General features: G+C 34.8%; 1 protein-coding gene across 2 annotated transcripts; it reads left to right on the top strand.

Moving 5' to 3' along the window:
- Positions 1-849: 849 nt before the first annotated feature.
- LOC124543744 (protein ovarian tumor locus-like) lies at positions 850-13,111 on the top strand. Of its 2 annotated transcripts, XM_047122033.1 has the most exons (16): positions 850-1,022; positions 1,264-1,514; positions 1,593-1,690; positions 2,736-2,890; positions 3,159-3,179; positions 3,252-3,713; positions 3,782-4,075; positions 4,205-4,377; positions 5,534-5,629; positions 6,845-6,935; positions 7,761-7,910; positions 8,324-8,439; positions 8,713-8,819; positions 9,955-10,056; positions 10,540-10,667; positions 12,025-13,111. In XM_047122033.1, exons 2-16 carry the CDS (start codon positions 1,284-1,286, stop codon positions 12,165-12,167), a joined length of 2,367 nt encoding a protein of 788 aa, XP_046977989.1. In that variant the 5' UTR covers positions 850-1,022; positions 1,264-1,283; the 3' UTR covers positions 12,168-13,111. The 2 variants fall into 2 exon arrangements, with proteins under 2 accessions (XP_046977989.1, XP_046977990.1); XM_047122034.1 differs by lacking the exon at positions 3,159-3,179.
- The last annotated feature ends 4,003 nt before the right edge of the window (positions 13,112-17,114 follow it).

The raw sequence follows: 17,114 nt of genomic DNA, 5'->3' as shown, positions 1-17,114 counted from the left end.
GACATATTTTATAAGAAAATAAAATTCGTAACATTTTTCGATTACGATTTGGACTGTAAAAAATGGCTGGAAATTTCAATATTCGGTTAGATATAAAACAAATTAAAAAAAAGGTAGATTTTTGCATTTTTAGCTTCAGTTTTTATTGTATGTAGGGTAGGTTATAATACTTCCGTTTAATAAGAATAAAATTATCTTCAATCGAAATCGAAATGTACTTTGAATAATTTTAAAATATGGCAATAAGTCTTTATCTAAATATATAATTAATAAAAATCGACATTTATGTATTAAGTCGAGTATTATCGATTTTTACGCAGTGAATAATAGCCATAATATGTATTTCAAACTTTGCAATATAATTGAAATAACCAATTTTTGTTCTTATTTTTTATTCAAAATTCCACACCTTTTTTTTTAACTTTTAATGATATAAAAGGGTAATTTATAATTTTTATCTTCAAATTAAATTAATCGACCAAAGTAAAAATATTTCAAGATCTTTATTATACAAGTAAACTCTTAATACATCAGTTATTGCTGTTATACTAAATAATAAAGGTTTTCGCTACAAAGTACGCTGAACATGTAGATCATCATAATGAAAATAATGTTATAGCAGGACATACAATACTTTCTAAGAAACGCTCCAATTGCTTAGAACGCCATCGCATATAAAAATATATTTTTTTTAAAGCTCTAGTACAAAATATAAAATAAAAATTGATTTAATAATAATAGTTATTTTATTTTGGTATACCTAATATTTTTGTCTGATAATGATAGAATATCAACCATAGAGTATTTCATTGTATCAGAGATTATCTGTGGAAACATAGGTAACATTTTTGCAAATTGGCATTTTGAATGTATTTTGATGTAATTTTGATTTTCCTTCCCGCCGGCTCTTGACGGTTGCTTTTGGCACGTGCATTTTTTCCCCCTTAGTATTCCTGAAATATAATAAGTTATTTCTGTTTAAAGTTAAACACTGATGCTGACTATTGGAATTAATCTATTCGGTAAGTGTTTGTATGTTTATTTTACGTATTATATTTGCTATTTTATGTGCACGTGTTGTATATCGTAGACAGCAAAACAACCATTTGCATTTACTAGACAGTGTAGTTACGATATGGTTTTGCGAATCAATTGTGAACGTCGCGAAATGTTATTTTTTCTATCTGACGCGAAATACTTGTAAGGAATTACGTATAATCAGTCGTTTTGATAGTAGCGTCATTTGTTTTTGTTTACCTACAGATTGTTAGCAGTGTTAAACAATGTCACCTTCTCCGATCCGATGCCGTGGGCCGTGGAAAATACATAAACGCTTATCCGAGCCAGATCGTTGGCTGGATGAAATGGGTTTTTTTCGAAAACATACGGCTCGAGATTCGACCTGTCTCTTTAGAGCTGTTTCGGAAAATATATATAATACGCAGCGCTATTTTCACAAAGTTCGCCTCGACTGCGTACAGTTCATGGCTTCGAAGCGACACCTTTTCGAAGGGGTAGGGCTCCTCATTTAATACTGTTGTTTAGGTTTTAATAGAGAACTAGGTGTTAACATGTTTTATTTTGTTTTATAGTCGTTAAGTTGTCCATTCGAAAACTATCTTAAAGAGATGTCTAATCCGTCAGAATTTGGTGGGCTGATTGAAATATCGGCTATGAGCCACTGTTATAGGTAAGGATGATGATTACATTATTATGTGTATGTATTTTCCCAACTTTACGCATAATTTTAGTTTCTAATAAGATTATGATACAGCTAAAAACAATTATTATAAAAAAAAAACAATAATTTTAACAAATTACTATATGTTTATAAATTTTTAAAAATATTTGAACCAATTAGAAGATTCATTGAAATCTCAATGATATATTTGTGTGAAAGATGATATGGCTGGTTAGAATGTTACTTGTGAGATGACGTCAGATTGGGAAGTATGGAAGCGGACGACATGCTGCGTTGATCCCAAGTAAATTGGGATAGGGGCAGGGGGATAATGAATCAAATATTTCAAGAAATAAATCTGTTATGGATATGATTTTATATTTAAATTATGAAATATTTATCCTTATCAATGATCATTTCCAAAGAGATTGTATAAATATGTGTGAAAAATTGAGGTCAAATTGAAAAAAGAAATAAAGTAATATAGTTTTTTGCACTAATATAATTTATTGCACTCATTGATTGTACATATTTTAAGAATATGTGATTATTAAAACTGCATCAATTATTGAATATTTTTAATAAGTTCTCTAAAATAAACTGCTCATAAAATAATTTATTTTCCTACTCTAATACATCACAATTTCTCAGACAAGCATTGAGTGCGTAACTCTTCATGCAAAAATTCTAATTTCTTTGTTTTCATATTGAGTGTAGCCAATACATAATAATTTAAGTTTTACAATATTTTGATTAATTAGCTGTAAAAAGGCAAGTAATCTTTTTTATAAATTAAAAGTACATGTTTTAAAAAAGTAACGTACAAACAATATGTACATATTATTATAACTTCAATGTTAACAATTAAGTTTCTATTGTTCTCTACATCTTCATTAGCTGTTAAAATATTTTGAAATTCACCTTATGTGTACGTAAAATAAAACACCAGACTTGCAACTCACACAGACAAAACCATATGAATTAACAAATATACTTGCCGATCAATATGTTATTTATTTATCAAAGATTGCAAATATTATAAATAATTTTGCAGACGGGACTTTGTGATTTTCGAAGCCAACAAGGGCCCGCAAACTAAAATTTGTAATGGTTATGGAGACACTATTTACCTGTTTTACTCGCCCGATACAAAGCACTTTGATGCTGTGTATACCAAAGAATTCATAAATGCATCGTCATTTTGTCAGTGTAAGTGATAAAAGAAAGTTATTAATATTTATTTAAGCAACTTGCTATAGTTGGAAATCATTTCCTTTATGTATGTAAGCTATTATAAAATATGCAAAGAACTTCATTGTAATAACATTTACGAGTAATCTTTCATCTTTGACAAGAAAGTAGATGGTTATTTATTCTGAAATGTACTATGCAATATAAATTGCATTAATAAACTTTTTTTATAATTTCTCAATTATATCTATATTAAAATTTCTCTCATTTATTGCAATCTTGCCAGTCTATCCTTCGGTGGACCATGGTAAGCCTTTTATCATAATTATTATTAGGCAAATGAAATCCAAATAGTTTCAACTTTTCAATGTTTTTATAGCATTGGTATATGAAATACTTTACGACGGTGTTTACCAACTGAAGGACTTGCCTTACGCTGTCGATAAAATGTTACACGATAAGATACCGACCAACCACATTGAGTACTTCATGTCTGAAAATGTGGAACGTCGCAAGAAACAGAAGGAAAGAGCTAAGATTTTCATTGAAGCTCCCAGTGAAGATGACAAGGACAAGAACAACAATGCTGTGGCATTGAAATGCAAACATCACACTGAAGACATGGAAAGAGCCAGCCTTTTGAAGGAGTCATTGAGCATTTTTGTATTCAACCGCAGTCTCATACAACTGGAGAATGTCTGCATGAATTGTCTGAATGTCAACAGTGCCAAGGATTTACTCGAGAACAGCATAACTCCATTTCCATACAAAGTTGCGAAGGCCCTAGATCCTGATATCTATCGTAATATCGAATTTGATGTCTGGAGTGAGCTTCGAAGAGGTACTAGAGTTGCTAGATTGGTTAGTGGCGTTAGGAATAATTATCATAAATGCTATATGTGTTCGCAGAACTGCGTTACGGTGCAAGGTACTGTGATGGAACGACACTGCAAGTTGGTGTCAAATGTCTTTGTAAACTACAGGCCGATCAGACCATAGCTTATCACTGTCACATCCAGGAGATGCGACCGGACGGGGGGCCCTGTCTGGTCTTTATTGAGGAATTGGGAGAGAAACGGCTCGTAAATTATGATCAGTTAGAGCCTTTGCCGGTGGATGAGATCAAGCCCTGGGCTCCTCCATATAGATACTCACGTGCCAATTCACAAATGGTTAATATTAGCCAAATGTTGCAGCAAATAGGTGTGATTTTTGTTTTTTTAACATTGAATAAATGTATAACATTATTTTAATAAGTCTATAAAGAGTAGTATTGATCAGTGCATATATTATATTAGAAATGTTGCTGCAAAATGTTATGTTTTGACACAGGCAACATATCCCGCAAACAAGGGTTACCCAAGACACGAAACAAAACAAAAGTAGACGATCAGAAGAATGAGAGTGTTCCCAAGTCCTCACAACTGGAGGACAAATGCCAACTGTACCCACAACAGACCTACTCCTACCCACACCTGGACTACTTAAACTTTCAACCAATGCCTGTTAGTTAAATGTAGCGAGTAGGCTAGGTTTAGTAGTCTCATGTTTATAAGCATACCACTTATGTAAATAATTTTTCCATTAAATAAATTATTAAATCTTTTATTCTTTTTTTTTTTTAATTCAACATACATACAATTTATTATAAGGAATTATATAATAGTTCCATTATCAAATTTTACTAAAAAATGTTCATATATAACTAAAAGTGGTGTGCATATTTGCATTCATGTATTTTAAATCCATATCGTAGCTATGGTAGTGATGTAGTTTGTTTTGTTGTAGTTATGTTATTTATTATGTAAATTATAAATGGTTATCAATAAAAGATTATAATTGTTTATGTTTTTTATGTATTTTAATGAATTGGTTTGAGTTCAAGTTTATTCCCTTTGATGTATATGGGTAAAGGAAATATTACTATAATTCTGTAACTTTGACAACAAAAACAGTTTTTTTTTGTATTAATATAAATTTTCTCATATGCAAATTGTATGGGAATGAACTTATAGTATGTATTCTGTGACCATAGTGTGGTTGTCAGTATTGGTAGATGTTTGTTGTAATTTGGAGTATATATTTAGAAGTAGTGACACTTGTAATGAGTGTAGATTTGACACTGCCGCACATTACTGTTAACTTCCCATTTAAAATAATAATAATACACTTGTCTTGACGAAATTTAAGTCTTTTTTATATATGTTTATATGTATACTATGTTCTACATGGACTGTCCCCACCACAAGAGAATTTAAGTAATATAAGTTACTTTGACTAAATTGTATATCATTGGTATCTTAAATAATCTATAATGATCATGGATGGATCTGCATAGCTTTGGAAGTAAAATTTAAGTTCATATATAGTGAAGTAACTAACATAATATATCAGAGCATGCAAATTGCATGGAATATTGAAACATAAGGTTTGTTAACCTTACTCTTAAGATTGAAAGATTAAAGATTTATAGTATACATATTGTATGTATATAACTAAAAAATACCAATATTATCGGTGTGATTTAATTGGGAAGTTGACAGTGATCATCAAATAGTTAGTCCATTATATGTAGAAGTGTTTAGATTCAAGGTAGTGCAGGTAAAGTAGGTGTGCAGGTGTACTAGCAGTGACTCGGTGTGACGTGTGTGTTGTGTGCAGGTTGAAGTGAAAGCCTTGCCCCTGATGGTGGACTGTCGGCCGGCGGGCGCTCCGCCCCACGAGCTCGCGCACGCCACCGACGCGCTGCACACACAGGTACCTACCTCGCTGAATATCATTTGTGTATCTGTTAAATTATTACAAAATAAAGAATAAAAACTAGTAAGCAGTTATAGTGGTTACTATGATATTTATACACAATAATTAATTGCTAATTATATAGGCTTTCAAAGTATTTTAAATTGATAATCAAAGCAATCCTAATTGACACTTAATAATTTATATACCTAATCTGCAATATGTTACTTAACTACGATGTAAAATGAACCCTATGATAGGTAGACTTAATTTAAATGGTAAGTCCCCTAACTGTCGACAGGGTGACCATATTTGAAAATAACATCTACTAGTTTAAAACAGTTAAATATTTCCATTCCTCTTTACTTGACTTTTACGAACAATGTAACATGGCAATTAAATTATTAATTGAATATATCTGCTCTTTAGGATAGGAATGGCCTATAGTTTAAAAAAAGATACAAAAAGAAACAAAATCTTATCAGTAGTAAATCACTGACAATATTAATTAACTAATTACTTATATAAATAAGTAAATAAAATATGTCAACATTACGAAATCCGGCTAGTATACTTATATATACCACTAGCTAATTGTCGTCTGAATTCGTATTTTCTTTAGTATTCCATCAGCTGTTAAGGCGACAAGACTGTATCGAATAAAAATTTGTATTTAAAATGGTGAGATTGTTTATATAATTCTGTAATTGTCTTGTAACGTGTTTTGTGTTCTTGTGTTATAACGCGTGCCAGTAATGATAACATTTACGTTGCGGTCGGTACTACATTAGTACCGATAGCATAAATATGCTATTTTTTTAATTGGTAATATAATTAATTTGTTCTTTTTTTATTGATATGGTTTAGTAGTTCGTATAAAATAGTTTTCGCTGTTTTAGTGTATTATTTAATTTTCAAATTCAAAAACTGTGTTTTTTCCGAGAAATCATTTTAATTATTCTGGTCTGGTCTCTTTTAATCTAAAAGAAGAAAATAGTGACGAATGATTACACTGGTGCTAGATCAGTGTAAGGACTTAGCTTGTTAAATGGGGAGGGGGGGGGGGTGCGTAATGTTGACGTAAGGAATAGTCAAAAACTTGACTTCCAAACATGACTTGCCGGTTCCTCTACGTTAGAATCTGCATTTCGAACGGGTGGTAATATAGTTTATTAAGTGAAGACTAAGAAGTGATTGTGGAAGCCCACTTGAATGAAGTACAAACCCTCGCAGCAGGGCGCCGGCGGAGACATGGCGCCGGCCGCGCGAGCGTCCACGCCCGCCGCCAGCGTGCCGCCCTTCGCGCCCGCATACGCCGCCAACGGTGAGTGGGGGGGGGGGGGGTTTAGGAGACTAATTTGAAAAGAAAAGCAATCTAATTTTACTTTTGAATCTAATCTAATTGATAAGCAGAGATGGCCCAGTGGTTAGAACGCTTGCATCTTAACCGATGATTGCGGGTTCAAACCCAGGCAGGCACCGCTAATTCATGTGCTTAATTTGTCTTTATAATTCATCTCATGCTCGGCGGTGAAGGAAAACATCGTGAGGAAACCTGCATGTGACAAATTTCATAGAAATTCTGCCACCGCATTGGGACAGCGTGGTGGAATATGTTCCAAAACCTTCTCCTTAAAGGGAGAGGAGACCTTTAGCCCAGCAGTGGGAATTTACAGGCTGTTGTTGTTGTTGTAATTGATAAGACCGCCTTTGCATACTAATGTTTTCTCTTGTCAATTTCTTTTACTTATTGTCAACTTTACGTGTGTGCAATAAAGAAGTTTATCTATCTATCTATCTATCTATCTATTATAACTTGAAAAAAAAAAGAAAAAAAATTGCATTGATTTAAAGTTAAGGAAGTAAAAAATCGTGTTCCAATTGAAGTCGTTGAAAGTTGAAATTTCCTCTCAAACAAGGTTTATAATATAGGGGGTACTCAGGGGTTTTGATTGGCGTTTTGGCTTTGTTTGGGGGGGGGACATTTGTAATAGTCGGAGAGGGGTCTGGTTTGGGGTGTAGTAGTTAGCTCTCCGGCGTAGTGTTTAACGGGGAGGGGGGGGGGGCACATTTTTAATAGTCGGAGAGGGGTCTGGTGTGGGGTGTAGTAGTGCACCCGAGCGTAGCGTGACGTCGCGTGTGCCCGCAGGCGTGGCAGGCGTGGCGGGTTACTGCGCGCCGTACTGCGGCGTGAAGTCGCTGGTGTGGTGCGGGCCGCACCCGCCGCCCCCGCCGCCGCCCGTCAACCCGCACGTGTACAAGAGCGTGCAGCCCAGCGGCGCCGACCTGCCCATGAACGGTGACCACTCATTCACTCACTTATTCTCTTTATTGCAATATGTATCAGGAATTTTTTTTCAAAATCACACTTAATGAGAGTCGAGATGGCCCAGTGGTTAGAACGCGTGCATCTTAACCGATGGTTGCGGGTTCAAACCCAGGCAAGCACCGCTGATTCATGTGCTTAATATGTGTTTATAATTCATCTCGTGCTCGGCGGTGAAGGAAAACATCGTGAGGAAACCTGCATGTGTCTAATTTCATCGAAATTCTGCCACATGTGCATTCCGCCAACCCGCATTGGAACAGCGTGGTGGAATATGTTCCAAACCCTCTCCTTAATGGAAGAGGAGGCCTTATCTCAGCAGTGGGAAATGTACAGGCTGTTACTTTACTTTACTTTACTTTTACTTACACTTAATGTGTTTTCAGACATCGCGACTCTACGGTTCTACTTTAACCTGGGCGTCGAGTGCATGTGGGCGGCGTACGGGCCTCCGCCCCCCGCGCCGCCGCCCCGACACTACTCGCCGAGGGATCTCGCCCAGGTCACTGAACTAAATTATACCGAAATTGTTTGATAATTGACGTAACCTTTGATTAGTGTTCAAGGAAATCGGCCACGTGAGCGAAGGAGACAGTTTTATATATATATGGCATTTGTAATGTAATTGTATATTTGTTTTTCTTTACACTGATATTAAAAATATATATATATATATATATATATATATATATATATCGTGTAATCTTAGCTGCCCTATTTTGCCCGTGACTCGGGAATCCATATGGAATGTAACGAGTGATCTGTCAATCTTCAGGACATGGCGCAGGTGTCGCTGCAGGAGCGCGAGGGCTCCAAGCACAAAGCAGACAAGCCGGCGCCGGCGCCCCCGAAGCCGCCACAGCGCCCGTTGCTCGGCCCCCGGTACGCCCCCCACTAGTCACCCCCCCCCCCCCACTTATACTTTACCCATGTTTCAGGTCAGAGTCAAGATGGCCCAGTGGTTAGAACGCGTGCATCTTAACCGATGATTGCGGGTTCAAACTCAGGCAAGCACCGCTGATTCATGTGCTTAATTTGTCTTTATAATTCATCTCGTGTGTGGTGAAGGAAAACATAGTGAGGAAAGCTGCATGTGACAAATTTCATAGAAATTCTGCCACATGTGTATTCCACCAACCCGCATTGGAACAGCGTGGTGGAAGATGTTCCAAACCTTCTCCTCAAACGGAGAGGAGGCCTATAGCCCAGCAGTGGGAATTTACAGGCTGTTGTTTGTTTTGTTTGTTTGTATGTTTCAGGTTAAAGTAACACATATAAAAATTCAGCTGATTCTGTGATTCTTCTCTAGTCAGGGGTATATTCTTTCCGAATCGGTGATATTAAAAAAGTGTTATTCTTCTATATGGAAATAATGTTTTCTTTTTTTTTAATTATATAACATTGACATTGTGTTCAAGTATTCCTTAAAGAGCTCAACGTATTTTGTATATAATTTAAAAATCAAAATAAAAAGATAGGTACTGTTATATGCTAGCGGCTTTCCCTATTACTTTAAATTCCTAAAAAAACTTAGCTATTTACTCTAATTTAAAACTCATTCAGTTTCTCTAAATTTAGGTATTCTGCTAGATAATGTTGGAATAATACAAAAACTCTCCTCAAATCAAAACTGATACAAGACTGATTATTTTTCTCAATCCTTCCAATTCGACGATTAAAGTAGGAATGACCATTTCTTAAAGTAGGAATGACCATTTCTTAAAGCAGGAATGACCATTTCTAGGCTTACTCCTAATATTTAATATTTACACGCCCCTCCTCCGACTGTAACAACATCCAATTTCGATCCATTTAAAAAACAATTTAGTTTAGTTAAAACCGGATGTTGACAATCAACGCAAATTGTAACAACTATTTAAATCGAATTATTTATGCTGATAATAATTTAATACATTAAAACAATAAAATATGATCATATTAAAATAAATATACTAACAATAAAGAGATTGATTTGAAATAATTTTGTCTTGTAGTGTATGATGTTATTTCTGTCCAGGTTCAAGCGCGGCGGCAACAACCAAGACGGCAACCAGAACAACGGCCACAACCAGAACAAGGGCCACAACAACAACATGCCTAACAAGGGACCTAACAACCGGTGGGTAACGAGTTACATGGAAACTATTGACTCATTAGTTATGACACATGTTGGATTGTCCGTTGTAATAAAGTCTTAGCAGCTGCCTGGAGTAGAAGATAGTCCTGTTACTCAATATATATAATAATAGCTGCTGGTCTGGTCCCGATCTCTTTCATCTAATTATTACAGTTATTAATTTGCAGCCAAATGTTCGCAGAATCATGAATGCCATGAATCATAATTAATAACTGTAATAATAAAAATAAACATAACTTAAAATCTTTCATCTAATGGTCAATGAGTGACTAAACTGGAGTTGATAACAAAATTCATTACTACTTTATGGAAATAAACAAAATTCATTACTACTTTATGGAAATAATTTTAATGGAAATTGTTTCTCATTATTATTATATTATTTTCGATGTGAATTTACTAGCAATGTTGTGAGTTGCTAGTGAAGTGAGTTGGGTGTGTAATATAATAAGGCTGTGTGCGCAGGCGCAACTCGCATGCGGAGGCGCGCTACGCAGAGGAGTGCGTGGAGCCGCCGCTGGTATCGTTCCCCTACATCCCCTACCCGCCGCCGCTCTACCCCGTGCCCTACTACCCCGTCGACTCCGACCCCGGTGAGTACACACGTGGTGGAGCCTATACTAGCAGCAAGATACGATGGCCGTTTTGACACATTAAAAAAGTGATGTGAAATGTAAATTTATTATCGATATAATATATTCAAAACTTTGTTTTTTTTTGCAACTAATTTAATTCAAGTTTTTGTTGCAAGTAGTGTCTGATTAATAAGGTTTAAGAAAAAAATATATAAAATAAGTTTAATTAATATATTCGAACAAAATCAATTTAAATCAAAAATTGGAATTAGAATGAATAACTTTATATACACATTACATACAAGAAATAAATTGATACAAAAAAAGAAACAAAAACACGAGTGGCTATATTTTATCGGAGTCGTCCATACTGCTGCTTTCACTCTCACTGCTATCGTCACATTAATTATAAGTTCATTTTCTAAAATATTATCTATTTTCACATTTATTTCATAAAAAAAGTTATCTTCGCGGTACCCTAATATATTTAGTTTAGAAATCACATTCGATAAATTTTATGACTGCACGTCACTATTGACAATAAAGAACAACAATTTGCTCCTTTGATGTAATTATTTATTAAATACGAAACTTCATGAGCGGGCAAACGTCAAAACGGCCATCATAGCGTGCCGCTACTATAGGGTGGCATCGATCTTTTAAATCAAATTTTGAGTTGTGTGCCGGTATAGTTTACAACTAGTAAAATTATGTATTATTTCCTGGTGATACTGAGGGTACTCATAAAACTTTGTTCGCCTTTGAAGTGAGCAACATTCAAAGTTATAACTTATCGATAATTGAAGCGGGACGCACGCGCCCCGTGTCTGTCGCCGCTGTGTGCGTGTGCGTGCGTGTGCGTGCGTGTGTGTGCGTGTGCGTGCGTGTGCGTGCGTGTGTGTGCGTGTGCGTGCGTGTGCGTGCGAGAACATCATATTAATAACAAATATTATATAGCTCTCTTGAGCCGAGATAGTCCAGTGGTAACAACGCGTCCATTTTAACCGATGATTGCGGGTTCAAACCTAAGCCAAGCACCATTTAATATTCAAATGCTTATAGGAGTGGAGGAAAACATCACGAGGAAACCTGTATGTGTACAATTTCATAGAAATCTTGCCATATGTGTATTTTACCAACCCGCATTGGAACAGTATGGTGGAATAAGTTTCAAATCTTCTCCTCAAAGGGGAGAGGACGCCTTAACCTAAACAGTGGAAAATTTACAGGCTGTTGTTGTATTATATCTATCCCAGCAGTGGGATCAATCTTTTGTTGTATTATATCTCAGTTATTTGTATTCAAAATGAGTATCTTGATTTGTGCGATTCAACCTGTATTTCAATGTTATAATTATATACCGTTCGTTTTCCAGCGATGATGGGAATGATGGGCGGCATGGGCTATGTGGGATACGATGAAGGGGTGGAGTACGCGCCCGTGCAACACTTCTACCCGCCGCCCTACCCGCACCCGCACCCGCACCCGCACCCGCACCACCACCCCGAACACAAATAGACGTGCCGTCACCACCACCACTCACGACTGCCGGAATATCTACGTACTACGCTCTCTCACTCTACGTAAAATCTAAACTTAACTGAATATATATCCAGATTCGGCCACTAATCCATTATATAAAAATTAGGCAGTATTGCAACAGTCAATTTTTAAAAGCATATTTAATATACTACAAATGGTCTATAAAACGCACGGTGGTATCAAGTTCAATAATATATATATTACAGTGGAAATACCATTTCAGTTGATTTATACAAGTATTAAACTAATGCTAAAAAAAACTAAATATTTCATCAAACCTATGTATATCTGTACTTAAAAGAAGGGACAAACCTTAACCTACTATATTGAATTCAATGTTACATTTTTATTTTCGCTTTCATTCATTTTGTTTTAAATTTTAAATTAATCTGCAATAATCGTCAAAATTTTGTACACTCATATTCAATATCATTTTTAATCTTTTAAGTACAGATATTTAGTAATTTCACATAAAAAGAAGTTAAAATAATATCAAGGACAAAAAGTTATTTTACTAATTTGAAATGAAAATTAAAGACTGATATATATTTGTATCAATGGGACCCACCTTGTTCAATAACTACACGTATATATTTAGTATTCAACTTTATTCAAGGTATATATACTTTGTATCGGCTAAGAGGATCCACAACGACTTTGCTCATCGAAAACGGTATACGATTGATACGCGGCACTGACTAGACGTAATGGAAACCCTTTTGTAACTCGTGAAATATTGCGCCTGCGCACACACGAACTTCATTTCAAATTCTTCGTCAATTTTCGACAATACAGAACTATAGTCTGTTCGCGTTAAGAATGCAGTGAGTTGTCATTGTTTACTGGCTTTACTCCGCCCCCTGACCAATCAAATCTTTTTTAACAGCAGGGCGAAGGTGTATGCATATTTGTGTTAAAATTCCAACAAATTATATTTGTTTTAAAGACTAAGTACAATGAATTTAAAAAATACACATTACAGTAAAAAAATCGAATCAGGGTGTTTAATTAACAAAATTCTAAACACTAGGTATATATAATCGTTTGCGAATCTTGCAATCGCGATGTAGAAATTTACATATTTTGACATAACGTCATCTAGTAGCTGTAGGTTACATTAATTATTACGTGTACAACTTGAATAAATTAAATATAAATATATAAATAAACAAAATTTATATTATAAAAATAAAAATATCAGTTAATAATTAATTAAATGTGAACTTGACTTTGTAATTTGAAAAGATTTGATTGGTCAAAGGGGGCGGAGTCAGGCCGGTAAACAATGACAACTCACTGCATTCTTAACGCGAACAGACTATAATTGAACTCATAAATAAATGTACTGTTTAAATTATCTTAATATATTATTGTTTGTGTTGCTAGAGCCGCAATATGGTCTCGTATACTATAAATATGGTTGTGGGTCACGTCGGCGCAGTATTTTACATACAAAATAAATTGTACAGTGACAATAGCTTGTCTCGTGAAATGTTTGTGTCGTAACATGTACTTAATGTTGTGTGTTGTGCGTCGCACGTGAGTCCCGTGACGTCACCGCACGAGTAGAATCTAATAATCGTCTGAATGTAACATAATCGTCTATTATGCGCGTAGCACTGGATTTAACGTTTGTCGCGACCGTTTCGTTTTTATCGTTAAGTGTTCACCGGTGCTGCAAAATTGAAAGGTCGACAGGGTTATCGAGATATTTTTGTAGGGGGTCGCTTTATACAGTAGGGGGGGGGGGGGGGCTGTAGTCGCCGCGTTCGCAACACTCGTGCTCAACATATATATATATCTTTATATTTATCCTATATGTGCGTTAACGTAACCGAGACTTTGATATTAAATATTGTTTTGTTTCGCATAATATATTATGTTTTCTCTTTTTGTTTGTTATTAGTTGTATAATATTTATCGTGACTCGAGACGCGAGTGTTGCGATGCGATCGAGTTTAGTTTAGCCGCTCGCTGTCCGCCGTTGAATCTCTTCCAGCAATAAAACTATAGTGTCGTACATTGATCTCAGCGTTGTAACTGTTAATTCTTGGTGCTTGGGTAGTTTTTTTAGGAAATGCTGAATTTTCATAACGGACAAATTCTAGAAAGGAAATGTTACCTATAAGGTCTGAGCTCAAATTGTGTAATCTCGTGTTGATATAGACTTTACTCGTCGTTGTTATGAAAATTCAGTGAAACTTTAAACCTAATCGCTTATTTAATTTGTAACTCACAAAAGACAAGCCTGTGCTAGGTTTTATAATATTGACCTGGCTTTTGCATTTACTTTTAACTAACGAATTGCATTTAATATCTTGATTGATCGGTGTTTCGCAAGGTGTTTCAAATTTATGAGTTTTGTTTGTAGATTTAGTCGAAAGGACAAATAACAGTAACTACCGTAACTGCTTGTTAATAACTTTTTTTGTAAACAAAAATATGAGTAAAGCTTAGGTTAGATTCGCTAAAAACGAAGGCACCTATACACCGGGGACAGAGGACTATTCTTATATATAAGATATCTAATTTTGTGTACAATGACGCTTTGTAACTTGCTTCTGTAAAATAATTTGCGTATTTACTGTTAGATTGCTCGCGTATTTTAATTATAAATTAGCACTATATTCTTATTGTCTCATGCAAAATTTTCAGATGATATTTTTGGAGTGTTTTGTAACGTTTTGGCTGTGATTCGGACGTAATTTTGCAGGTTTGGAATGAATGTCGGGCGCCATTTTATTGAGCGAATGATTCGACACGTTAAGAGTACTCTCTTGTTTTTTATAAATTAATATTATGTAAAAACACTTATATATATATATATGCGATATTCGCTAAGGTTTTGTATTACATAATTGGTAAATTTGTAGTTGACAGCATTCTACATTTATGTATTAGTATGTTATAATAAATAATATTATGTAACAGCTATGTATACGAATAAAAACATATCTAATCAACGAGAGTACTTTAGTGTGTCGAGTCTGAGATTAACGACGAAAATTTATATTAAGATTTCTAAATTTACAATAGTTTTTATATTTACAGCATATTTCCTATTATGATAATCTCGTAGCACGTTTTTGTAAAACTTATATATAAAACGTATTCTCGAATACTGAATTGTAATCCGCCCATTGTTTTCGATCCGTACTTTACTTCTATAATGTATCGCGTAAGTAAACGTATCGATGTAACACTATGTAACTAAACTTTTTATTGTTTGTACAGTGCATTGTTAAAAAATATATAAAAAAAAAACCTAAAAAAATAAGTGTAGTTTCGATTTTATAGTTATACGTGTGATGTTTCAGTGTAAAGTCATTCGGTGTCTCAGTATTAGTTTTAAAATCATTAGAGGATAGATTTTATTTTAGTCGTTAATTAATATTTACCTTAAATAGTTTAGTGTTATTTTTATAAGTATACCGTCAGTTAGTTTTAACGTTGTCGCCGACGTCTCAGGGTAACGATTTGTTGGTCGTGACAGTAATTAGTCGTAGTTGTGCCAAGTCTATGTAAGTCTAAATTCCCTGCAGTGTACTCACAGTACTGCTCGCAAATTGTTCGTCATATCAGTAAATAATACAATAATTGTGTTGTGAATATACAAACGGCTACACGTTGACAGTATGGTTGTACAGAGCTCAAAGCTATCGTAATTGTCCGCCTTTGGATTGTAATTCTATTTTTTTTTTTTCCAAATTCCATCGAATAAAGTAAACTGATTTTTTCATATGATGCCTTTTTATTTCTTTATCCTCGACGAAGATGAGAATGATACCTCATCCCAGTTGGTTTTAAATACTTAACTGTATTACAATGAGGTTAAATTTGTTTGTTTGTACGTAAGGTATAATCTGTGGACCTTTTTGAATTGCAGACATGTTTGCAATGTAATTTTTTTTATGGTATAGTTTGGCGAATGACTATATGGGCCACCTAATGGTATGTGGTCACCATCACCCATAGACAATGACGCTGTAAGAAATGTTAACTATTCCTTAGGGGTTGTCCATTAATCACGTGAGGCTTGAAAGGGGGGGGGAGGGTTTTGATAAAATCACGCAAATAACACAAGTGGGAGGGGGGGTGTAGTAAGATATCTCGTGTATTTATTTTTTCGTCTAATGCGCGATTTTTAAACAAATATGGTCCTTAATTTCAGAATAAAATAAGATAGTTTATACCTGTATTTAAATTAAGATAATATTCAAAAAATTTTAAGATTCGTTGTAGGTACTAAAAATACACGTGATGTTGAGAAGGGGGAGGGGGGGTGTTCTTAAATCTCACTACGTATCACCAATGTGGGAGGGGGGGTTAAAAAATGCTAAAAAAAGATCACGTGATTAATGGACAACCCCTTACATCGTCAATGTGCCACCAACCTTGGGAACTAAGATGCTATGTCCCTTGTGCCTGTAGTTACACTGGCTCACTCACCCTTCAAACCGGAACACAACAATACTGAGTACTGTTATTTGGCGGTAGAATAACTGATGAGTGGGTGGTACCTACCCTGACGGGCTTGCCCATATCCCTACCACCAAGTAAATGTTAGCTCTAGAGTGTTATATAGACGTTATATACCTTATATAAATATTTATTTCAATTATATAAATCTGGGTTTTAATTGATATATTCAATAATGTAATACTTCAGTGTCACCATCGTAGTGTTACCGTAAAGCAAAATTCCCTGAGAAATAATCCTACGAATTCCAATGTTGATTACATTTAGATCACCATAGTTTTAAACTTGAAATTTGTTTTTTTTTATAATAGGGCAAAATGGAATTTTATATTTTTTCCATAAAGAACTTAATTTGTTTTTTTTAAACCAACTTTATTAGCTTGGAAGCTATTATATAATTAACTCGAGTTATTGTTGTTTTTTTAATAATGGTTTTTGGTGAAA

This window comes from Vanessa cardui, chromosome 3 (assembly GCF_905220365.1).
Source record: "Vanessa cardui chromosome 3, ilVanCard2.1, whole genome shotgun sequence".
In the NCBI taxonomy this organism is placed as follows: Eukaryota; Metazoa; Arthropoda; class Insecta; order Lepidoptera; family Nymphalidae; genus Vanessa; species Vanessa cardui.
This window is presented reverse-complemented; position numbering and strand designations above follow the sequence as displayed.